General features: G+C 40.5%; 1 protein-coding gene across 1 annotated transcript in view; it reads left to right on the top strand.

The window, feature by feature from the left end:
- Nucleotides 1-372: 372 nt before the first annotated feature.
- Nucleotides 373-24,252, top strand: part of trip12 (thyroid hormone receptor interactor 12) — a 26,888-nt gene continuing 3,008 nt past the window's right edge. The window contains exons 1-32 of the mRNA XM_080889864.1: nt 373-530; nt 3,613-3,759; nt 4,176-4,301; nt 4,491-5,275; nt 10,387-10,492; nt 12,498-12,634; nt 13,383-13,466; nt 13,550-13,645; nt 13,738-13,889; nt 14,103-14,138; nt 14,247-14,342; nt 14,437-14,529; nt 14,626-14,787; nt 14,929-14,997; nt 15,122-15,287; nt 15,822-15,939; nt 16,256-16,412; nt 16,656-16,809; nt 17,544-17,772; nt 17,935-18,053; nt 18,495-18,702; nt 19,073-19,173; nt 20,861-21,035; nt 21,157-21,298; nt 21,497-21,688; nt 21,874-22,025; nt 22,146-22,303; nt 22,461-22,534; nt 22,643-22,842; nt 23,466-23,593; nt 23,858-24,009; nt 24,202-24,247. Coding sequence (XP_080745990.1) covers nt 3,662-3,759; nt 4,176-4,301; nt 4,491-5,275; nt 10,387-10,492; nt 12,498-12,634; nt 13,383-13,466; nt 13,550-13,645; nt 13,738-13,889; nt 14,103-14,138; nt 14,247-14,342; nt 14,437-14,529; nt 14,626-14,787; nt 14,929-14,997; nt 15,122-15,287; nt 15,822-15,939; nt 16,256-16,412; nt 16,656-16,809; nt 17,544-17,772; nt 17,935-18,053; nt 18,495-18,702; nt 19,073-19,173; nt 20,861-21,035; nt 21,157-21,298; nt 21,497-21,688; nt 21,874-22,025; nt 22,146-22,303; nt 22,461-22,534; nt 22,643-22,842; nt 23,466-23,593; nt 23,858-24,009; nt 24,202-24,247 — 4,711 coding nt within the window. The 5' untranslated portion in view covers nt 373-530; nt 3,613-3,661. The remainder of the gene's footprint in view (nt 531-3,612; nt 3,760-4,175; nt 4,302-4,490; nt 5,276-10,386; nt 10,493-12,497; nt 12,635-13,382; nt 13,467-13,549; nt 13,646-13,737; nt 13,890-14,102; nt 14,139-14,246; nt 14,343-14,436; nt 14,530-14,625; nt 14,788-14,928; nt 14,998-15,121; nt 15,288-15,821; nt 15,940-16,255; nt 16,413-16,655; nt 16,810-17,543; nt 17,773-17,934; nt 18,054-18,494; nt 18,703-19,072; nt 19,174-20,860; nt 21,036-21,156; nt 21,299-21,496; nt 21,689-21,873; nt 22,026-22,145; nt 22,304-22,460; nt 22,535-22,642; nt 22,843-23,465; nt 23,594-23,857; nt 24,010-24,201; nt 24,248-24,252) is intronic.

The raw sequence follows: 24,252 nt of genomic DNA, 5'->3' as shown, positions 1-24,252 counted from the left end.
TGGACGCAAAAAATGTTGCCATGACAACTAAAAAGCAACTAAAACTGTCTTTGCACAACGACTCATGAAACGGACCGATTGCTTTTTCATTGATGTTGGGTAATAACAAAAAGTTATGCGGGGCATATTAATTTTACACATATGCTTGTTTCATATATGTCTGTTGAAGGGGGGAGGAGGGGGGTCACGACCCAGCGGATTGATACTTAATATTTATGACAAGCTAATGTTACCGATGACTTCAGTGATTCAGCGACTGTCTCTGGATGCCTACAAAAATAATTGAATTGTCTTCATTAGAAACCCGTCGCTTTGTTTCGAAAGAGCAGCCGATCCAGTGCTCGCGCTCGCTTTGTTGACTGAAAGCAAGCAGATACAGAAAATAAGGAGAAAACTAGTCCCGGAGCGGATGAATCACGCGGAGGTATATTGCGGTTGTAGGCCCCTCAGCTGATGTGAAACTAGCAGTGGTAGAGAGAAAAGAGGAGCTGGTGCACTGTCTGTTACAACTACAACACTGGAACAAATAGGTAACAACATTATACCAAAAGGTAGACATTTTCACTGACATTTAAACCTGTAGTCTTTTGGGATTTTGACAGTATTTAACCTCGAAATACATCGGAAGAATGGGTGTTGCGAAAATAACTCGAATCCCGGTCCTGCTTTCCTGTTTTTTTTGTGTCTAAAGGTATCAGGGGCCATTTCTTTTTGCTAGTTAGCGTTTACTTGCTAACTGCTAGCTAGACAACTTGTTAATGTTTGGGAAATTTTGATCAAAACTTTATCATAAACACTGAATTGGTGCGGTGTTGCCAAAAACGCTGTTTTCAACACAAATCATTTTAACCATCCTGTCGAGCTGGCAAAATGTTAGCCATCGACAACAAGGCTCGCTAACGTTAATTAGCTGGCATGCCAAGGTTAGCTGGTAACAGCTATAACGCTCTTGTTTGATTAAACATCGTAAGCTGCGCGACAGTCCTGTAGCTGCTAATTCGGTCTCGACGGGGTTAGTAATGTGGTGTTACCTCGGCTCCCAGCTTAATTGAAAACAGCGAGGTATTTTAAAGCCAATAGCCGGCTGTTTATTTATTTATTTTTGTCAGCTTACTGTTTGCGAGAGAACGGTCATTGAAGAAACCCTCGCTGTGGCTAGGCTAGTATTAGCTTGCTAATGATAACCTAGCCGTGACGCTTTGAATTCTGAGCAAGGTACTTTAACGGTAGTTGAATGAGTTGTTTGGCGTTATGTGTCCCATTTACCCAAGTCTTAACAAGAACCATGCGCTGTGTTGGCACGCTGTTTGTTAGTGGTCAACTTGTCTTCCTGGCTAACAGTAGCTAAAAGGCTAGCCAGCGCTGTAGTAGTGAGAGGGAGGCACTGGCCTTAAGTCAGCTCAGAAAATATTGTTAGCCATCCTTATAGCTTACCAACATTAGTTGGGAGTCTGTCTGTACATAACAATTCGCGCTGACAATTGCATGGAGAGTGTAGAACTGTATCAGCGTCGTTACATGTCTAGGTGACAGTTGTGTTTTTTGGATTTATTTACCCCCATCAATCGTAGACGGTGAGCTTGCTTACGAAACACAAACGTATTTCTCTTTTCTCTAAACTTGATTGTCAGCCCCCACCACCACCACAACACACACACACGTACACGTACACAGAGCTGTGTGTCCTGGCAATCTGACTGCCAACTTAGCTTGCGTTAGTTTACTTGTAGCCTGCTAGCTTTATTACATTAAACCGCTGTCGAAAGACGGGTCTTGTCGATGTTGCCTTTTTTCGACGTGAAGCTAATTTCGGATGAACCCGATCGTTATTCGCCAGTTGGAGGGGCGTATTTGCCATTTAGTAAGCATTATGTCGTTTCGTAACCCAAACAAGCTAGCTTCTCAAATGTGACAATTTGTTTGGCTAGGGTACTAGCTGAATAGGTTGACACACCGGCACGCCAACTACGCATTTCAGTGTAACCGTTGCTACGTTAGCCAGCGTAACTTTAACTAACTGCTGGTCCGCAGTTAGCAAGTCTTCTAGCGTTTTCTCTTTTTTAGATTCAAGATGTAAACGCCACAAGCTTCGCTTTTGGATGTGTGAAGCTTTTCTGTATAAATAAACCGATACGATGGAGGTATTGTTAAAATGTATGGGGCTTGCTAGGATATTAAGTGGCTAAACATGCTAGCGTTAGTCGGTGGTGGACAACTACGTCAGAAATATAGGCCTCTGTAAATCATGGGTATAAAAAAATCGGACACTTCAGTTCTTGTTTTAGTTATGTGGTAAAATAAACTGGGTCGATGGTCTATGTGAGGCTGTAAATCATTTGATGAGCTTAACTAATACCATTATACTCTAGTGGGGAACACCAGTTGTCAGAATGGACGAATAACAAAGACTAGGATGCACTGTCAGTGCAGGCCTAACATGGCCCAGTGAGCTTGGCAAGTGTGGCGTATTTTTATCATCAGTATCCGTGATATCATAGTTTAACTTGTGACTTAAATAGTCAGATGCTTTTGAAAAGAAAATTAAAAACATATTTATTTAGGGATTCAATGGTTTTTGTCTAGCAAATAATGAAATCATCTTCCTGTATGTGTTTAGATCAAGTTAATCAATTGTCTTATCAGTACTGTCACTTTATTGACTCCTGTGAGTTAGATACATGCATTCACTTCTAATGTTAAAAAGAAAACTTCTGTACTATTCTGATCAATTAAACTGTTAAGATTGTACTGCACCCCTAACACTAAGCACACTGGATCAGATAGATAAATTTTATACAATGCTGTAGTCATTTTGAAGCATAATTGCTGTTGGCAGTTAGTTTAGGACTTAAACTGAAACCAGAAAAGAATTAAATTATAGTCTACCGTATTGTATGTTTATTTTAATTAGGCTGTGACCTTGGTTAATAATACACAAAGGAATCTTTTGCTGTTGTAAGGAAATTGTAAAATGATCCTTTTGATGATTTTAAGTATGTGAAAAGGTTCCAGTAGTGCTTTCTGACAAAGATTTAAAGGTACCAATGTGTAAAAATGTATTATACTGTGCGTAAGTAGGGTACTTGATGATATTCATGGAGCACAGGGAGGGGGAAAAACTAAAACATTTCAGTAAAATTTGATATTGGCAGTAAGGTTTAATATTAACAGCACTACTGTATTTTACTGAATGTTATTCAGAGAAGTATACATTTTGTTATGACTGTTATTGAGAGATTAGGAACACGAACTGTGCTCTGTGCTATGATTTAGTTATTTTTAACGGGTCATATTGGGCCACAGTAATATAGTTAGCATAAAGTCTTTAAAAGTTCTTAGTTCCCCATTTTTGATTTTCAGCTGTGAGGGGATGTAGTTACTAGCATGTGGTGTTGCTGCCAACCCCCACCCAGTCTTGAGAAAGTTTTGCCACTGATCATCTCAAAGGGGCCAGAGTGGTGAACCTGTGGTTCAATGATACGCAATCTCAATAGACGGCAGCTTATTTTAAACCACAGACAACTTGGTGGTGATGGTGAGAGGGTGCAGGTTTAAGGGTGGTCTTTGTATTTTGTTAATGTTCTTTTGTGGTCTCTTTTTCCTTTATTACAGTGAATGGTAGTGTCTAGAAAGGGTATGTCCCTTCAGGAGAGAGGTGCCAATGTCCAACCGGCCTAATTCCAATCCAGGGGGGTCACTGCGCCGTTCACAGAGGAACACTGCTGCGGCCCAGCCACAAGACCACACAGTTGCTGGAAGGTGAGTGTATCTGCATCCTTACTGTCCAGTTAAAATCAGAATATTTAAAAGGCAGCCGTAGTTTGTGGGCAGCAGTTGTTGAACCTTTCTTGAAAGAGCAATAGATGAAATGATGTTTCGTAGAGGGGAATTTGTATTTGGGTTGTGTCTCTTTGTAGTTAATTGGTATTTAAACTTGCTGAATGGTAAAATTGTCCTATGTAATCAAAGGAAAAGCTTATCTTTGTTCTTTTGTCATAGTCGGTAATTAACCCTCTTTTAGCTTTATTTTTCATTAATCTCCAGACGTGATAATGGCCAGATTATATGCAGAGGGAGACAGGCAAAATGATTTGGAGATTGATCAAGTCTCTTTATAAGTAACTTAATCACAGACACCCACACTGTTACGTGCTCTTTAATTTCCAACCTTACAGGTTGCAGTCAGAGCAGGTAAAACATAAAGCAAATTCCCCACCTGAAAGTAGAAGACCTAATTCTAAGGCTCCCAAAGCCACAGCCAGCTCAGCCACTGGCCAGTCCAGAGGGCACAGCTCAAGAAGGTACCTGTGTTTTCTACTTGGTGCTTAGTGTGTATGTGTGTGTAAATAGGGTCATGCATTTTTTTGTCCTTTTGGACTTTGATCAAAATCTGAAAAAAAAAGGGCAGTGAATGTGGCATTGCAATGCTCTGCTTTTTAGGATTCATAAATCTTCTAAGATGGACTTCTGTGTCTTTTCCACCCTAACAGAAGCGGTCTTACTCTGTCCGTGGCTTCATTTGTATTGCAAGACGACCCAGAGGCTGCAGGAACATCTGAACAAGAGCGACCAGGCCACCAATCTAAGAGTGAAGGCAACCGAGGGCTGAAGCGAAGTGAAGCTCCTGACCAAATAAGTACCTTTGGCCCAACCCCTGCCAAGAAGCCGAAATCACTCCCATCACCCCGAGACAATACCTCAGAGACCAAGAAAGGCCCAGTTAAGTCCAAGAAGAGATCACTTACTTCAGAATTGCCTGCATCGTCAGGTCGAGGCCAGAGCAAGAAGAGTGTGGCCGCTGGGGCCTCGCCAATCCAAAAACGGAAAAAAGCAGACTCTCTCCCCGGTCTTAGTAGCACCGCTGGGTCCCTCCCCAATCGTACCGAGGGCAGAACTGCAAAACCCACCAAGCTGGCGTCTAAATCGGCCGCCTCAGCCAAAGCTGGGTGTAGCAACGTGACAGACTCCTCCTCCTCCTCTGCCTCCACCTCTTCCTCTACCACAGGCACCAACAGCACCACCACCCAAGGCGCCCGAGTCAAACAAGGAAAAGACCAGTCCAAGGCACGTCGCTCCCGCTCAGCATCTAGCCCCTCTCCACGCCGTAGTACACGTGACAAAGAGCAGGCCAAAGCTGCCAGCTCTTCAAAATTTGAGTGGGCAGCTCGCTTCAACCCCAAAGTCAATCTGCCAAAACCCAAACTGTCCTTGCCTGGATCATCCAAAACTGAGACCTCCAAACCTGGGCCATCAGGATTACAAGCTAAGCTAGCAAGTAAGTTACATTTACTGTGTACGTCTGCATTATTAGCTCTATGAGGACAGCATTTGTACTTCAGAAATTTTTCTTTCATATTTGTTTTTATATTTTTTCTATTGTTCAGAATAGTTGACTATCACGGAGGGAAGTTGTTGTTTTTTTTTTTTTTTTTTTTTTGTTGTTGTTGTTGTTGTTGTTTTAAATAGAGCTCTCCTTTAATTTTTCTTTCCATTGAACTTAATACTATAAAGAGGGTTAGGATTTGGCTTGTGGGTTTATTTTTCTTATTTGTTTGTTTTTATCTTTTGGAACATTGGTCTTTGATATTTGAATTGAGGTGTTATTTTCCAGGGATTAAGTGTTACATCATGAGATACAAAACCTTATTCTGAACTGCTGGGAATAAATGTATTTGTTTTTGTATTAGACATATTCCAGCATAACTGGTAAAGCATACACATGATTTTAACTTCAGATAAAATTGTGCAGAGAAAACATTCAAAAAGGCCCATATGCAGACATTAGTGTAATTCATATATTTATGATTTATAAGTACAGTTGGTGACACTGTAACACAGTGTGTATAAAAAAAGTTTGTGTCTTGACTAGGATGTCTCATGTACACATGTTGAGTGTGGACTGCACAGAGCTGGTTCATATTTCAGGCATAAGTACCAGTAGCCTGAAACCGGAGATGTATAAATACTGGTGGTCATTCAGTTGTCAGTGATTTCACAGGTATGGCAGGCTCAATCAGCAGTAAACAAGACTTTTTGTAACATGGTCTATATCGTGGTAGTCCTGTAAACTTAGTATAGTCAGTTACTGCTCTGTAAATTACTATGAATGCAGATGTTTTGAGTTTTAGCACAGTACACTAAAGCTGGTTCTCTTGCCCCTCCCCCAAAAGAGCAAGTATCTGAAATGGGAAACACATTGCTCCACCTTTGCATGTGTGCTGCAGAAGTTCACAACAGTTTCAGCTATATTGTGGCAAACATGTCTTTAGTTATCATAGAAGAGAGAGAGGTCAGTGTATTATTATTTTTTGTTTTACTTTTTGTGGCTTATCATATCTATAACATGAATTTGCATGAAGTTTTTTCTCCTCAATTGACATTCACAACACAGAACAGCACTTTAAGAGGAAATTCAAGAGGTCAGTAGTTTCAACAACAGTATTAAAAACGGTTATCATGAATATTGGAGCTAACGCTGGCGCACACATTAACGTTAGGTAGACACAAAGAGTCGAGGGTCACAAGGCCAGATAAAGAAGGGCACAACGGATGCCCTTCTTGCTGCGTTTTATTTCAAGTGGGAAGTCAAAAATCCCGTATTCCAAATTTGAATTATCAGCTGGAATACTGCCTCAGTTTGGATTTATATTTCTAAAACTTGGAACAGGCCTGTTAATCTTGACTTAACAATTCAACATGGCAGCAGTGTAGTAAAACTGTAAAACATGTACTCTGTCCTGAACCAGGGCTCTAGACTAACGTTTTGCCATGGTTGCACTGGTGCGCCTAAATTTTTTTTTCTTAGGAGCACCAGCACAAAGGTTAGGCGCACCCAAATTTTTCAACCGCATCACTTAACAGCGCAGTTTTACATGTGCACTTATTTGGGGGGTAAATTGCTGTCCATACAGACAATATTCATTTGTAAATGATTAAATAACAATCTTGTGCTTGAAGTGCTTTGGCACTCCTTGGCAATATTGTAGACAATGTTAAACTTGATGGAAGCGCATCTGTAACCGGAAGGTCGCCGGTTCGATCCCTGGGCTCTCTGGCCTGGTCGTTGTGTCCTTGGGCAAGACACTTTACCCTACCGCCTACTGGTGTTGGCCAGAGGGGCCGATGGCGCAGTGGGGAGAGGGGACACTTAGGCAGTGCATTTATCATGACATATAATGTATTTTCTGGATACACTGTGATTTTTCAGCATTCAGAGATTGATGACTCCGTGTCAGAGCACTGGCTATGAATTTCAGACGGATCGGGGTTTAACTTAACAAAAAAGTTATCAATAGTTATTTTCATCTTTTCTTATTACCCATAGCTCTACATCCACTTCTGTCGGGCCTAGGCTACTCACTAGGGCTGGGTATCGTCACTGATTTCTATAATCTATTAGATTCCGATTCACAAGGTTTCGATTCGATTCAATTTTGCCTCAGACAGTCAGTACTGATACTTGTGAGACTTCATCAGAATTGTGAGCATCACAGCAGATGCCTTTGTGTTTTATTCAGTAACTGAGAATAAAACTTCCTGGCCTGGCTTTTTATAGCATATAATCTTAAAAATATTCTGCAGTATTCTCCAATTTTGCATAATTTCTTTAAATTTCTTCAGTATTGGGCAGCAGAAATTAGGCTTTCCTGTCTGAGGACATTTAAGTAAAAACAAAAAAAACCCCCACAGCTGCCGACAGCGCTGTAAACAACGGTAGACTGGTGGGTAATAAGCGAATGAATAATGCCAAAAACAGAGATTTGAGACAGGAAACTGTTCTTAAAAGAGAGAGAGCTGTGCATGAAGTGTGGTGTTTTGTTTTTTTTTTTTTTGTTTTTTTTTTGTTACTTGAACAGTTGGTCGCACCAGTGCGACCTAAGATTTTATTTTTTATTTTTTTATTTTTTTTAGTCACACCATTGAAAAATTTGGTCACATTCTAGAGCCCTGTGAACTGTTGTGTATTTGTGACTCGATTAATAAGTCACATACAGTACTGACAAAACTACCTGTAAGTGCTGCAGGAGTGGTTCGAAGCTAAAGAAAAATGGGCCTTGCATATTATTGCTGCTGGTGTGGTATAGCTTTACCTTGTTAGCAAAACAAAGGCATCTAACTTCCTTGATAAAGTGAACGCAGCTAGTAGCTATGGCTACTAGTACTTAGATACAGGAGCAGCCCCCGCCCCCATGGCACCAAAAATGGCTTTGCGTATCTTCCTGGGTATTGACAAGTTTGAAATTCCAGTATTGTGACAACCATGTTGTGTATATGTAATAAAAGTACTACTTAAATGAGGTTTAGCTAATAATTATATTTGGTGAGTTTTTGTGTCCCGGTGACCATCAAAATTTATACTCAGGCTTTCTCTCCAATCATTTACATAAGGACTTCATTTAACTGCCTCAAGGTGTTGCCAAAATGGCCACAGAGTTGCAAGAGTTGCTTCTAGGAAGACATTGGCTCTAGTATCCAGCTTGTCTGATAGCCTATATAGACCATTTGCACAAATGTATTAGTGAAAATCTGGTATGTCTGGTGAAGTGAGTTTGAACTCAGAGGGGTCAGTGTGGGGTCAGTCTGTTCTAGATGGGTGAAAGGATAGTAACTGAAGTCAGCTCTGTTCCATGGGCTATGGCCCAAATAGAGACCCCTCCTTCGTAGGCTTTGGTGTGTTGGCCCACCAGCTGACCAGAGTTATGTTTGAGGGCAGGGAAGGAATCATGAGCTGGTTCTGTCAAAAGGAAAGTACTTCATCTCTCCTGCCATATCCATATCTGTCCGCCTCTGCCTTTTAATACACAGATTCTGTTACTTTATGCTGTAATGGTGAGTAAGCATGTACAGTGCTGCAGCATGTTTTTGTGTGCTTTTCAGTGCGAAAGAACATTTTGATCATATTAAATTAGTCACGTTACAGCAGCCTGTGTCATAGGACAAGTATGTGCTTTTAGTGAATTACCCCCCTGGAAGACTTACTGAAATAAGTCTGATGGACCTTTTTGTTTGACATGTTGTAAATCAGTAGCAAGTGGGACATGAAGATGAGGTCAAATGAAGTCCAGAAGTCAATTTTTAATGTTTAATTCATTTGGTTTTAACTCTGTTAATATTTATTTTTATGCTACTGAATTATGAGTCACAGACCTAGCATGAAGGTTGTCTTGTCATAGTGCCATAGGTGTTGCTATTAATACTCACTGGTCTGTGGTGCAGGGCTCTACACAGGCAACACCAGTGGGCCTTTACTATAGCATCAGTCTTTGCTTTTATGTGTTGACTGTGTTTTCACAGATTTTTAACCATAAACCTAATGTAGTGGCATGTTTTCTGTTTTCTTCCACAGCCCAAACTTCTTACATGTTTTACTATTGAATAATTAACCCTTTAAAACCGGTCGGAGCGGGCATGCTCTGTTTTGCGTAACTATTTTTAAATCCCGGTAGCACTGCAACCACGTGAGCTAGCGCAATAATTTTTTTTGCATATGAAACCGGAGGAGTTGTACTTACATCTTATGCCATCAGCTTGTCCTAAGTCACGGTTTCCTTCCACATATAGCTTTGCAAAAAGTGCATAAAAAGCGCTTGCAGCAACAAAAACATAATATTCCACAAACACGCTTTGCCAATCCGATCAGCTGTTCATAACACTTCCTACGTTGGAATAGACGTCAGAGCGAACTTTCACGTCCGCCATTACCTGCCCGAAACCAGAAGTGACGTCATTTTCACGGAAATGTAGTTTTTTACCATCTGGGCCTCATGAGCCTTTACTGGTGTTTTTAAAAGTTATGTTTGACTTTATAACTTTCTGTGTAGTTTCTGGGATGCTTAGGACTCATATTGCACTGCTGGAAATAGTTTATTTTGATGCATATGCTGCTTTTTTGCAAATTTGCATTATAATATTTATTTTCGTTTTTCCTGCAGTAAAAATAAAACTATGAAGACACAAAATAAATTTCCTGTGGTGGGAATCTATTTTGTGCAACTTTTTTGTATTTACAATTTTTAGAGATAGGCCTCTTAAATTTCTCTAACTAGAAATATATGTTTAAAAAAACAAAAATGATTTTCAATTTTTTTGTAGGTTATTGCACTTTTTTGCAACTTATATAATTACTATGCACTTAATGCAGACATATTATTAAAATCTGGGCTATAATGGTTGTATTGATGTATATCAACTTGAAATGCTCCCAAAATGGCACTACAGCATGTAAAAATATAATATCAGCTCTGGTGGACTTGGTTCTATGGTAGGTCTTAAAGGGTTAATTAAAAAATTTGATTCACCTCCTGTAGAAGATGTTTTTAAATGAAAGAATTTGATGCCACTGTTGGGGCCCAGTCCAAAAGTTATAATCACTGTTTTCTATTTTAGGTTTGAGAAAATCCACTAAGAAGCGCAGCGAGTCTCCTCCAGCAGAGCTCCCCAACTTTCGGCGGAGCACACGCCAGAAGACCACGGGCTCCTGTGCCAGCACCAGGTACACTACAGTGACAAAAAACAAAAATGCATGTTACTTCTGGATATTTATTTTTAAGGAATGTGCACATCATTGAAGCTATACTAAAGTTAAGAAATGCATATTCATGATTTATTCAGCATCTAAAATGATTGCAGTCTAATTTTAATGATGAGACCTAGTGCTGTGCTGTCAGTCTTTTCTCTTAAGCCAGAATGATGAAAAGAGCCTTTTGGTCGGGAATATCTGTCTAGAAGTTGGTCTATAAAGGTTATCTGCAGACAGATCATTAGTGGTGGCCTTTCTGTGCCTTTGTCTCTGAGGGTCCCTCACCTGGTCCACTTATGGTCAAGTGTTGGTTGGTACCTTTTGTCCTACAAAGTTCTTCCTGTAGATCGCCCAAAGCAGACCAAGGATTGTGCTGCTTGGACCTCTTTGTGCCTCTGTCTGCACCTGCAGAACTCTCACAGAGGCTAAGGTGCCAAACGCCAACAGTAGTTGGCATTTCAGAATAGGCTTTACTAAAAAAAACAAAACACACATCTGCTAGTTTATGCCATTTCTTCTACCGCCTCTGTTTCTTTTCTATTTCCCCAATAGGACATTAAACTCTTAAAAATATAAAAGATAATTTACATCCTGGAGTCCTGCTCTCAAAAATTGACAAATGTGATGCTGTCTGTGAAGCTGAATTTAAGAAATAAGCGCTTAAAGATTTGAGAACATGTGTAGTGCCATGTTCTGTCAGGACAGAACGCTGGGTCATGTGGTTGGTCGGCTGGTTTGCGGCTAATAGACTTCTATTAGTTTATATTAGCTAACCAGAGACAGAAACCTTCGTGAGAATAAGGACACTAAAACTAAAAAAAAAAAATCACTTGTACAGCCCCTAGATGATGCAATCAGTTCACAGACAGTGTATCTATGTTATGTTATATCTAGGTCTACATTGTATCTATTTCAGTTTTTGAGAGCAGGGCTCCATGATGTAAATTAGCCTTTATATATGTAGTGTTTCATGTCCTCTTTAAGGTTGGAATGTTTACTATATTACGGTAATGACTAATCATGGTAAGTAGTTGCTAAACTTTTTTTTTCTTTTTTTTTTCATTCATTGGACTCAACTCACCCAAACACCTTAGCTTACATATATTAAACTCTTGGTTGTAGTCTACTGGGACCTAACTGATGCCTTTTTTGCTAGTGTGACTGCTTTATTCAGATGGGTGGCCAAAGGGTTGAGTTTAAACTTTTTATCAGTTTGCATATTAAAACTTTTAAATAACAAAAGATGAAAACTTAAAGATCCCTTGCTTTATTTCATGATGTTACACCAATGTTGCCATTTTAAAATCTGCTTGGTCTAATGATATTTTATTTTAAAGCACACGCCTCATCAGCTCCAGTGTCTGTCAGTAGCAGAGCTCCACCCAGACTGAACTGGATGTGAAGCCACTTCTCATCAAAACAGAAAAAAACTACTCAAAGTCTGTTGTTACGATTTCAGTAAAAAAACAAAAAAACAACAAACATCAAGGCTGAAACGATTTTGTGCAAATGCTGTCATTGTGTTTGTTTAGAGTTCATTTAAGCTGAACGGGTTAGCAGCTTGTATCAGCTGAGTGGCCTTAAATAATCAATATTTAGGTCTGCAAATTGGCATTTTGGGGAAAAATGTCTCCATCACAGAAGGTACAAACTGGTATTTCATTGTGTTTATAGATCAGACCAACTGACCCCAATTTATTTTACCACCCTTTACAACATGAGGTGGCACAACAATCCTGCACAATGTACATGGTTGGCAGTATGCCCATGAGTTTAACATGAAAACTTCTAACGTGCATTTGATAAAAGGGCAATAACTATGCATGGAAGCCTCTGTTTCAGTTGCATGATCCAAATTTACCATAGTAGAATCACTAGCCAAGGGAACCACTGCTATGTATTCGTATGATACAGAATGCATTGGAGTTTGACACTATAAAAGTATAATAATCAGAGTCTCTTTGTACGCATGTAACAGTCGGCGGGGCTCAGGCCTGGGCAAGCGCGGGGCAGCCGACGCTCGCCGACAGGAGAAAATGGCCGACTCCGACAACAACCAAGATGGGGCCAACTCATCAGCCGCTCGCACTGATGATGCATCACAAGGGGCTTCAGGTACTTTCGCTAACAAATTAAGATTACTTATTGCAACCAGAAATAACTCAAATGTTGGAATGATGTGTGATTGGGGTGTAGCTGAACATGTACTAAGAGGTTTTTCTAAAGTAAAAGGTGAACTACTAAGATTTCTGCTCCGATCTTTCTCATAATTATAGACTAGAAAAGTCGGACTAACTAACACCATGTTTTTATAATAACTCACATTGCAGTTTGAAAATGTCAGTTAATTATTCACTTCATTATTCAATTAAGCTTAAGACTTAAAAACTCCTTTGTCCCACACGCCATCAAACTGTTTAACTCCTCTCTGGAGGGGAGAGGGAGGAGAAACAGGAGGACAAAGGAGGGGGGAACGACTAAGCTGTAGTGCCTCTTCACCTCACTGTACAATACCTTGTGCAATACTTTTTGTAAATAGTCAATGGTGCAATAGACCTAAATACTTGAAATGTGCAATTCACTTGTATTTTTATTCCTATTTATTCTATTTATCCCCTTCGTATATTTTATTTATATTTGTCTCTGTATTCTGTAACTTCTGTCGGTGCTGTGCTTTTTGGAAATCGAATTTCCCAGAGGAACCCACCCGAGGGATTAATAAAGTTCTATCTTATCTTAAGATGATTCAGATTTCCATTCATTTATGTGAAGATGAAAACTTAACACAATTATGGCCATTTGATACATTGTTTTCACTTCAATAAAAAAAATTAAAATATGAATTTTTACGGTTTATTTCCAGCGTCAAGCTCGGTTGCTGGAGCAGTGGGCATGACCACCTCTGGTGAGAGTGAGTCTGATGATTCTGAAATGGGAAGGCTTCAAGGTATGTTAAAACCACCTTAGAGATTTCTCATATTACAAAAAATATTTGACCTTTTAATACATAAAGCTTTGTATGTCCTTTAGCTCTACTAGAGGCCAGAGGTCTCCCTCCACATCTTTTTGGGCCCCTGGGACCCCGCATGTCTCAACTCTTTCACAGGACCATAGGCAGTGGAGCCAGTGAGTAATGTCTTCTAACATTGACATCAGCCTTCTTGTTGCACTCAAAATATTTTAATTAAAAAAAAAAAAAATCGCTCCCTTGTTTTCAGGTTCCAAGGCTCAACAGCTTCTGCAAGGCCTCCAGGCCACAGGTGACGAGTCTCAGCAACTCCAAGCCGCAATAGAAATGTGCCAGTTGCTTGTGATGGGCAATGAGGAAACACTTGGTGGATTTCCTGTGAAAAGTGTCGTTCCTGCCTTGGTAAGTCCTATTTTCTTTGGCTGTTTAGCTTCCTGTACTCCACAGCCCTGTTTCCTGGTTTTGAAGCAGTGTCTCACCTATTCATTGTTTTACAGGGAAAAATTCCTCCCACAGTTATGTGTAATGTAAATATTGGTTGACAGAAAATCAGTTACTTTTTATTTTTTCACATGTATGCTATTTAATTCCATGTAACTGCTTGCTCTTTCGCAGATTACACTGTTACAAATGGAGCATAACTTTGATATTGTGAGTATGACTGGCTTCTGTTATTGTAAATGTCGTTGGTTTATTTACTTTTTGTTTGGGGGGGGTCATGCAACTGATTATCTTCACATCATTGCTCTGTGCATTCAGATGAACCATGCCTCGCGTGCACTCACTTATATGATGGAGGCCCTCCCTCGATCTTCTGCTGTGGTGGTCGATGCCATTCCTGTCTTCCTGGAGAAGGTAAAGCATGGCACTTTCTGTCAGTAATCACTTGTTAATTCATAACAGTGACCTTCTCATATGCTAATGGATTGTTCGACTTTCTTGTCTGCAGCTTCAGGTGATTCAGTTCATTGACGTAGCAGAGCAGGCCCTGACTGCCTTGGAGATGTTGTCAAGGCGACACAGCAAAGCCATTTTGCAGGCCGTAAGTGTTACGCTGTCTTTTTGTTGTGCCATTAATTTGTCTTTTCTCTGCTAGCCGCATTTAGTCGTAATGATCCTCACCTGTCATCCCTTATAGGGTGGGCTTGCTGACTGCCTCCTGTACCTGGAGTTCTTTAGCATTAATGCTCAGAGGAATGCCTTGGCTATTGCAGCCAACTGCTGCCAGAGCATTACTCCAGATGAGTTCCACTTTGTTGCTGACTCTCTGCCACTGTTGACTCAGAGACTTACTCATCAGGTACAGTTTTCATATAAAGGATACTGATCTGACATTAGCAACAACGGTACATTACGTCTGATTTGGGTCAAGCAGTGAGGTCATTTATTTAATGTGGTAAATCTTTTACTTATCCACCATTTATTCTCTTGCCTTTTTTAGGATAAGAAGTCAGTTGAAAGTACTTGTCTCTGTTTCGCCAGACTGGTGGACAACTTTCAGCATGAAGAGGTCTGTACCTCAGTTTGTTTTTGGTAGACCATGTTTGCTGTTTCAGTTGTTTCTTGCCATTTAGAGATTTGTAGTCCACATGCCCTCTTAATGTACATTTATGCATCTCCGTTCAAATCAACAGAACCTGTTGCAGGAGGTGGCATCAAGGGACCTGTTGACAAACATCCAGCAGCTGTTGGTAGTGACTCCTCCTGTGCTCAGCTCGGGGATGTTCATCATGGTTGTGCGCATGTTTTCACTTATGTGCTCCAACTGTCCATGCCTGGCAGTCCAGCTTATGAAACAGAGTGAGTAACATTTGCACATAGGCCACACATTAGTAGGCCCCCTGACAGTATTGGCTTTTTCCTTTTTGGTTTTACAGTGTATTTACTTTACGGGATAGGATATTTTTAATAGATTTAAGACGTGCTAGTTACTAGATACAGTTTGGTAACTTGTTTCCCCCCACAAAATTACTGAAATCCAAATTATGACTGCCTGTCAATAGTGGTCCTGCTAACAGCTACATCAACCTACATGATAAAGCTTTTCATTTGCTGTTTCTCATCTTGTGAACTTGCAGTCTTTATTTGCCAGCAAACCAAACAGATGTGACACTAAACATGTACTTAATGCTATTTTTGTGAACGTTTGCAGTCCTATGGCTCTTTGTAAATGATTTAAAAAGAATTGCCATGTCTTGAAATTAATTTATTTTATTCATTGCGCAACCCATTGATTTATTTTTATCAGTAGTGTTATTATGGTGTGTATGAACTTGAAACATAACACTTAACAGAGAAAATGTTTGTTTTTATCTTTTTTTCTCTTCTAATTAGACATAGCAGAAACTCTGCGTTTCCTTTTGTGTGGAGCGTCAAATGGCAGCTGCCAGGAACAGATTGAACTGGTGCCCCGGAGCCCCCAGGAGCTCTACGAGCTGACCTCACTCATATGGTATTGTTAAGGTCACACTGGGCAGTGTGGCAAAAATTAAAGACTAGCAGACATACAGACACCTGAGCAATGTTTTTATTTTGTTTGCTGCACATAGTTTATCAAAACTATGGGCGTCAGTGTGTTTTACCACTCTCTCTCTCTCTGTGTGTGTGTGTGTGTGTGTGTGTGTGTGTGTGTGTGTGTGTGTGTAAACGTGCATATCTTTCTCATGTAATTTAAGGAATCTTCCTTAAAACAACAGCTTATTACTTTGTGGCATTTTTGTTTATAACATTTTTGTTGCATTGGGTAACCTCTGTATTTTCCCTTTCAGTGAGCTGATGCCCTGCTTGCCCAGAGAAGGCATCTTTGCAGTTGATGTAATGCTTAAGAAGGGCAGTGTCCAGACAACAGAGGGAGCAATCTGGCAGTGGAGGGATGACCGGGGACTGTGGCATCCTTACAACCGCATTGACAGCCGCATTATTGAGGTACACATTACTGTGTTGTTATTATTATGTTATGTCATATCAGTTTAGTCATTGTTGAAATTTTATTTATTTTGTAATATATTATAATGATTTAGTAGGATGCTACAATAAAGGATAACTAAAGAATGAATAATGGGTCGACTTTTAAACCTTGTGTCAGAATATTTAATGTGTTAGGATCATGTGTGGGTATAGATCTGTATATCTCTCACTGATATTGGGTGTGGTTGTCTTGCTCTGCAGACAGCCCACCAGAACGGGGAAGATGAGATCAGCTTGTCAACCCTCGGCCGCGTATACACAATTGACTTCAACTCTATGCAGCAGATCAATGAAGACACAGGAACAGCACGTGGTATCCAGAGGAAACCTAACCCTCTTGCTAACCCCAACACAGGTATTTTACTAATGATATGTGACGAAGATATGTGTGAAGACGAGTGTATTTTAGCAGAGAATAGAATGGGAACAAACTCCTTGGGTTGACTTATTTTAGGCTCGTAAAAGGAAAAGTCCTTTGAAAATCTAAATAAGCTCTCAGTGCCTAATGAATGAAGATTTATTTATTTTTTGTCTTGTGAGGGTGGTAGCTATAATCAGCTTGGAGTCGCACAGCTATATTTCTAACAGTGACAGGTTAACGGCCCAAAAAATAAAAGCAAAAAAAATTCCCTGAAACAATTCCTTCGTTGTTAAATGCAATGTTTTAGTGGTGCAGCAGCACGAGCATTTGCCCCAGATTGTTTGGTATGCTTCATTGAAATTGAATTTGTTTGCTTCAGTACACACTGTAAGCTTAACAGTTACTCAGAAAAATGGCAATAACAATAGTTCAGCTAGTGCTAGTATGGTCGGACACATTAGCTAAACTTAAATTTTGTAGCTACTGCTGTTATTATAGCTTAAGGATAGTGTGTGTGTGTGTGTGTGTGTGTGTGGGGGGGGGCTTTACAGCTTCCTAATTGGCCACAGCAAAAAGAGAACTAAACTATGACCCAAACAGTGAGGTATATACTAAACAACTACTATACTCTACTACAGACCCCTGAAATATTTCATTTTATCATTATGCAGTTATTGAGTGCATATGGTTAATGGCATTAATCTGACCCGTTCCATGTCTATCATTAGGCAGCCACCAAGAGGTCCGTCGTGAAGATGCACGAGCCCAGTTGATGAAGGAGGACCCTGAGCTGGCAAAGTGCTTTATCAAAACTCTGTTCGGGGTCTTGTATGAGGTGTACAGCTCATCAGCTGGCCCAGCTGTCAGACACAAGTGCCTTAGAGCCATCCTCAGGATCATCTACTTTGCTGATGCAGAGCTGCTGAAGGATGTGCTGAGGAACCATGCTGTGTCCAGGTAAGAGTCTAGGCTACTGGCTCCTGTTAGCACTGATATTAAATCTGGTTGTGGTCTTACAGTAGGCTAAAGATGTTGGAAAGGAAGAATTTTAAAGAAACAACAGGGCCAGTGTTGGGATTTTAAATTAAATTGACCTTTGTCTTGTGTTTATTTCTACAGTCACATTGCCTCCATGCTATCTAGTCAGGACTTGAAGATTGTAGTGGGTTCACTGCAGATGGCTGAGATCCTCATGCAGAAGCTCCCAGATGTTTTCAGTGTTTATTTCAGAAGAGAAGGTAGTGTATGATCCCATGGAGAACTGTGGTTTCTTATCTGTTCATCACACCAATAAGACAGTATAAGCGTTTTGTAAAAGAAGTATGCTCTGAAGCTGTCACTTTGTGTTAGTTTTTTGTATGATGTCATAGCTAAATTAATGTTTGTGGATGCAAATTGTTAAAGCTTTAAATGCAAAGATTTTTTTTAAATAAGATAGTAAAATGTGACAGTTAAGGCTGACTTTACCTAAAACCTTACTATATTGCAAGTGTGGCAATGGTGCATTGATGCTAATGGTTTCCTTTGCATTTTTTCCCCTGATGCATTATTCCCTGAATTACCTGAAATGTGAATTGAGTCCCAGTCCTCAGCCAGAGCTCTATGCTGGCGTGGAGCTCTGTATTGTGCTTCTTTTAAGGCTTTTTTTTTTTTTGCAATACTTTCTTTTTGTCTTCAAGGTGTCATGCACCAAGTGAAGAATTTGGCAGAGTCTGAGAGCTTTTTGGTCACTAGTCCTCCAAAGGCTTGCCCTAGTGGCACCGCCAGTCTCTGCACTACCACCATCAGCACTGCATCCACCACATCTGCTAATAATACAACTCCTGACCTGGGCTCACCCAGCTTCCAGCACAGCATGGACGACTCGCTGGACCTCAGCCCTCAAGGGTGAGTTTGAGGCCATATGTGGCTTTGGTTTGGCTATCTAAGGAAACGATATACTTTTTTTTTTTTTTTTTTTTTTTTTTTTTTTTTTTTTTTTTTTTAGCAAAGCCAAACATCCAGTGTGTATTTGGAAGAAAAGCTCATAAACACAAAGTAATTAAGTCATTAAGAGCAAATATTGTTGTCAAATAGTTGCTCAACTACTTAAAAATGTAAACAGAGCACAGATAATGTATATTGTCTGCAATTAATACATGTTACTATTTATCAAAGCATTATAGGGTATGTATGTATGTCTGTAGTTAATGGAAGAGCAAATATCTTTATAAATAACCACAAGAGCATGAAATAAATAACTTTCTCTTGCACATAGGCGGTTAAGTGATGTCTTAAAAAGGAAACGACTACCTAAAAGAGGACCTAGAAGGCCCAAGTACTCGCCACCAAGAGATGATGATAAAGTAGACAATCAGGGTGAGTGTCCCAGACACACTTTGAGACACAAATATGTTACAATAATTTTGTTGAAAAAGTTCTGAACCATACTCTTGAACTCAGATCAGTATGAGACTAATTATATTATACAGATTGACAATATTATTTGAACGTGTTTTTTGCACATTTGTTACTGTTTTGATGCATATGTTAAAGCAGGGGTGTCAAACATTTGCAGGCCACATGCAGCTCACTTTGATCTTAGGTGCTGTCAACACTGTACACAATGCAGAATGGTGCGTAACAAGCAAGCAAAATAGGCAGAAAAATATCATCATCTATTTTTGATGGAAAAGTGATCTGGAAGCACACTGAGAGCAAGAGAGCTGTGCAGGAAGTGTGGTGTGGATTTTTCTTTTGTTTGTTTTGGTTGGTTGTTTTTGTTTTTTCCCTGTTAATACAAGGGTAAGATAAAATTCATGACAATGTTTTTTCAAACGTCTTCTTTTGCTGCTGGTTCAGTGAATTTTTGTCAGAGGGTGCGAAACTTGCGGTTTCAGAATCTCTGAAATGTCGGTTTTCAGCTCCTGGGGGCACATCTGTGTACGCGCCGTCGGGTAAACAAGCCCACTTTGTGTTTGCATCTTTTTGCGGAATCTGTTTACCTGCTCTTTGGTCATTTGGTTTTTTTAGCGGTTTAGTGGTTTTGAATCCGTTTTGTGGGCTTTTATCTGAGATTCTGAGATCTGTATTAAATTACAGATCTGGGAGTAAAACCAGATGTTCTCCCTTTCACCTCTGGGGGCATTGGGGTTCAACAGGTTAATTGTTTATTGCTCAATTACTTTGTATAGTATGAATAGCCATGAGGGAGGTTTTTTATTAGTAGGAAAAGTTGTAAAACTTTTGAAAATACAGTCAAGTCTAGAACTTCTGCTTGTGCTTGCTTGTGGTGAGCAGCAGATCAAAGAAGTTAAGAATTATAAATGACTTCCTTAGCTGTGAGACTCATTTAAACACTGAGCCATGGCTCTGTGCCACATGCAGACATTTCTGCATCTCTTCCATTCAAAGACACTTTATATAATTTATTTTATGTAATACTTAACACTGAACTGTGAATGTAATACTTTTTGTCCTCCACAATGGAAAATGGCTGAAAATAAAAGCATGTATCACTTTATCCAGCTCCTAATGTCATGTAGCCTGTGCTCGTTTCTTCATTTCCTGACTGTCTCTCTGTGTAGCTGGTCTGCACCACTACACATGCTGTCTTGGGAACATCTACCTCCCTTCCTCCTTTTCACACAATGGGATGATCCCAGTCTGTCTTTGCATTTGATTGGTTGGATTGCCCATCAAAATAAAGTCCCACCCCCTGCCTGCATGGATTCTCAGCAGGGCTGAAGTTTCGGCTCCTATGTACAAACGTACCATTAATAACTGACACATGAAATTATCTAGCGGGTCGGATATAATTGTAGGGCTGTACATTTGACATCCCTGTGTTAAAGTAATACCTGCCGGCTAATATTTACAGTGTTGATCAGAACCTGTTGGTGTACAGTAACTTTTGGTACACTGAATTGTTTAGTCATAATCCTTTTATTTATTTTTTTGTATTATTAAAAAAAAAAACCCAAAACCAACCCCAAATGAGCTAAATCTATAATAATCAAATATTTTTTATGTTATTAGTTGATAATTCTCCTGTTCTTCCTTTTAGCTAAGAGCCCTACCAGTACTCAGTCACCCAAATCATCCTTCTTGGCCAGTCTCAATCCCAAGACATGGGGCAAGCTGGGTGCTCAGACCAACAATGCCAACTCTGAGCCCTCGCGCACAGCAGGAGTGAGTGGCCTCGCAAGGGCCCCTCCCAAGGACTCAATTTCAAATAACCGGTACGGTTGTGAGTTAACGAAGACAGCTTAGCTTTGTCTTTACTCCTATATTATCCAAATCTCCCGTCGTGGGCTAAACCATCGTCCTTAACAAGTGAATTATTTATTTTGTCATTTGTAGAGACAAAATTAAGGCCTGGATCAAAGACCAAGCGACTAAGTTTGTGGAGCGCTACTTCAACTCTGAAAATGTGGATGGCAGCAACCCTGCACTGAATGTCCTCCAGAGACTTTGCACAGCCACCGAGCAACTCAACCTCCAGGTAAAACATGAGCGCTACCTCGAAAAAGAAGTTATTGAACAGCTAGCAACACCTTGTACAGGGTTGGTTTGTTTGAGGTTTTAAAGTTATAAGATGTATTCCAAGAAGAAGATGGTAGTTGTACTTGTTGAGTACAAAGTAACTATCAATAGTTAAACCCCATACCTGAAATATTTTATCATCTGATGCATTTCACAGGTGGACGGTGGTATGGAGTGCTTAGTGGAGATCTCCAGTATTGTGTCAGAATCTGATGTGTCGTCTTTTGAGATCCAGCACAGTGGGCTGGTGAAGCAGCTGTTGGTCTACCTGACCGCCAACACAGACAGAGAATTGCTGAGTCGTGATGTGCGGCTCAAAAGGTTCCTCCATGTGTTCGGTGGCTGTCCGGTGAGACTAAAACATATATTATTGTTAAATTATCTTATTCTGCTCAAGTCTGAAAGTTCTGCAGTGATCTGTTTTTAGAATCAACGGTTTCCTCTAATAAATGTGTTTTACAGGAAGATGGTGGAAGCATGTTTGCTGGGTTTGTTTCTAACTTTTTATTTTTAAATTCCCTCATTTTGTCTCAGCCTCCAGGAATGGAGCCCATAGGTCGCCTGGATCTAGCTGAGAATGCACCTTACTTGGCCATGGTGCACAAGATGAACAGCTGTCTGAGCCAAATGGAGCAATTTCCTGTCAAGGTGCACGATTTTCCCAGTGGCAACGGCAATGGCAGCAGGTCTGTGGCTTTACGTACATTTTGTTTCCAGCTGTTTGTGCACATTTTGGTGTGGTGTACTTTTTTTTTTTTTTTTTTTTTTTTTTTTAAATTGATATGAATCTCCCACTCTCTCCTCAGGGGGTCTCAGGCACTCAAGTTCTTCAACACACATCAGCTTAAGTGTCAGCTGCAGAGACACCCAGATTGCACTAATGTTAAACAGTGGAAAGGGGGACCTGTAAAGATCGACCCTCTGGCTCTGGTGCAAGCCATTGAGCGGTATCTTGTTGTCAGAGGTGAGAGACATTTGCAGAATGTTTATGTCAACTTGTGCTTCAACCCCACTGCAGGGCACTTTGCATTGTCCAAGAGACCAAACGTTTTTCAGCTGTTAGCCATTTTTCAGAACTCGCTGTTAGGTTGCATTGTAAATTTAAAATCTTGTCTCCACAGGATATGGCCGAATCAGGGAAGAAGACGAAGACAGTGATGATGATGGCTCAGATGATGAAATAGACGAATCACTGGTATGCGATTCCATTCATGCCAAATAATGGTTGTGCGTGTGCTTCTATATAATCCTCTGTAGATATGCATCTTTTTAATCCCTCCTATGTGATTTCTTGATTACTCAGGCGGCTCAGTTTTTGAATTCAGGCAGCGTACGTCACAGACTGCAGTTCTACATTGGTGACCACCTGCTACCGTACAACATGACGGTGTACCAGGCTGTGCGGCAGTACAGTCTGCAGGCAGAAGAAGAACGGGAGTCAACAGATGATGAGGCAAACCCACTTGGCCGAGCTGGCATCTGGACCAAAACACACACAATATGGTATAAATAACCACTTTTTATACCAACTAAATATCTCATGACAATCAAGATTCAAAGTCTCTTAAAGGGTTTGGGGGGGGGGGTGACTGTGGCTCAGGGGGTTGGGAAGTGCATCTGTAACCGGAAGGTCGCCGGTTCGATACCCGGGCTCTGTCCTGGTCGTTGTGTCCTTGGGCAAGACACTTTACCCTACCGCCTACTGGTGTTGGCCAGAGGGGCCGATGGTGCGATATGGCAGCCTCGCTTCTGTCAGTCTGCCCCAGGGCAACTGTAGCTCTCCTCCACCAGTGTGTGAATGTGAGAATGAATGAATAGTGGCATTGTAAAGCGCTTTGGGTGCCTTAAAAAGCGCTATATAAATCCAATCCATTGTTTGTTGTTTAAAATATTGGAGTTTACTGCTTTAGTTGCTCTAGGTCAGAGTGACAGGGAAAAGGCATGAAACAGCCACTTAAAACCAGTGAAGATCCTTTACAGAGGCTTGCAACACACCAGGATGCCCCGCTTTTCAAAGACGTATTCTTCTCTGTGGCCTTTTAGAAGTAAAACTGGGACTGTACATGTTTTTTTGTTTTTTTTTTCTTAAAGCATGGAGACCATTTTCTCTTTTATCCTGTAAACAGGTATAAGCCTGTGAGGGAGGACGAGGATGGAAGCAAAGATGCTGTGGGTGGCAAGAGAGGCCGAGCCCAGACTGCTCCCACCAAAACCTCACCCCGCAACGCCAAGAAGCAGGATGAGCTGTGGCATGGTGAGAATTTTGGATATCTCAGGAGTAAGGCTTTGTTCGTTTTACATTAAAACCTCACCTGCTGGCTATGAAATACTTGATGTCACTGACATTGAAATGTCAAGCAGGCCACACACACACTTGTACATCTGACATTTGATGTCACCTTTGCAAAGTTTAACTGTGAAATCAAAAAGCAAGTGAGCGGATCTGTGGTCTTATTGTTCAGTTTCTACTGAATCTAAATGTGTATGTTTTGATTAAAACTATTCCCATTGCTCCCAGATGGTGTATGTCCCAGCGTCATCAATCCCTTAGAGACATACCTCACTTCGGAGCCACCAGAGACCATAACTTTTGATGACCCTTCTTTAGAGGTCATCCTGCTGCTGAGGGTCCTGCACTCCATCAGTAGATACTGGTTCTACCTGTATGATGTAAGTCTCCTTTGGACAGGATTCTGACAGTGAGGAACTTAGTGTGTGTTTGTTTCTGATAGAGTTTTGAACACCAAATATCGTCCTTAAGAAAATGTTTTCACAGGCCTTTACACAATTAGGATTGTTCATTGTGTTGGGACATAAAATATTCCAGTAACATTGACTTTAATATTTTATTTTGTTGTACAGAACGCTGCGTGTAAGGAAATTATCTCTACCAATGAGTTCATTAACAGTAAA

This window comes from Rhamphochromis sp. 'chilingali', assembly GCF_963969265.1.
Source record: "Rhamphochromis sp. 'chilingali' genome assembly, chromosome: 8".
Taxonomy (NCBI): domain Eukaryota; kingdom Metazoa; phylum Chordata; class Actinopteri; order Cichliformes; family Cichlidae; genus Rhamphochromis; species Rhamphochromis sp. 'chilingali'.
Note: the sequence above shows the minus strand (reverse complement) of the source record. Positions and strands in the feature narration are given on the sequence as shown.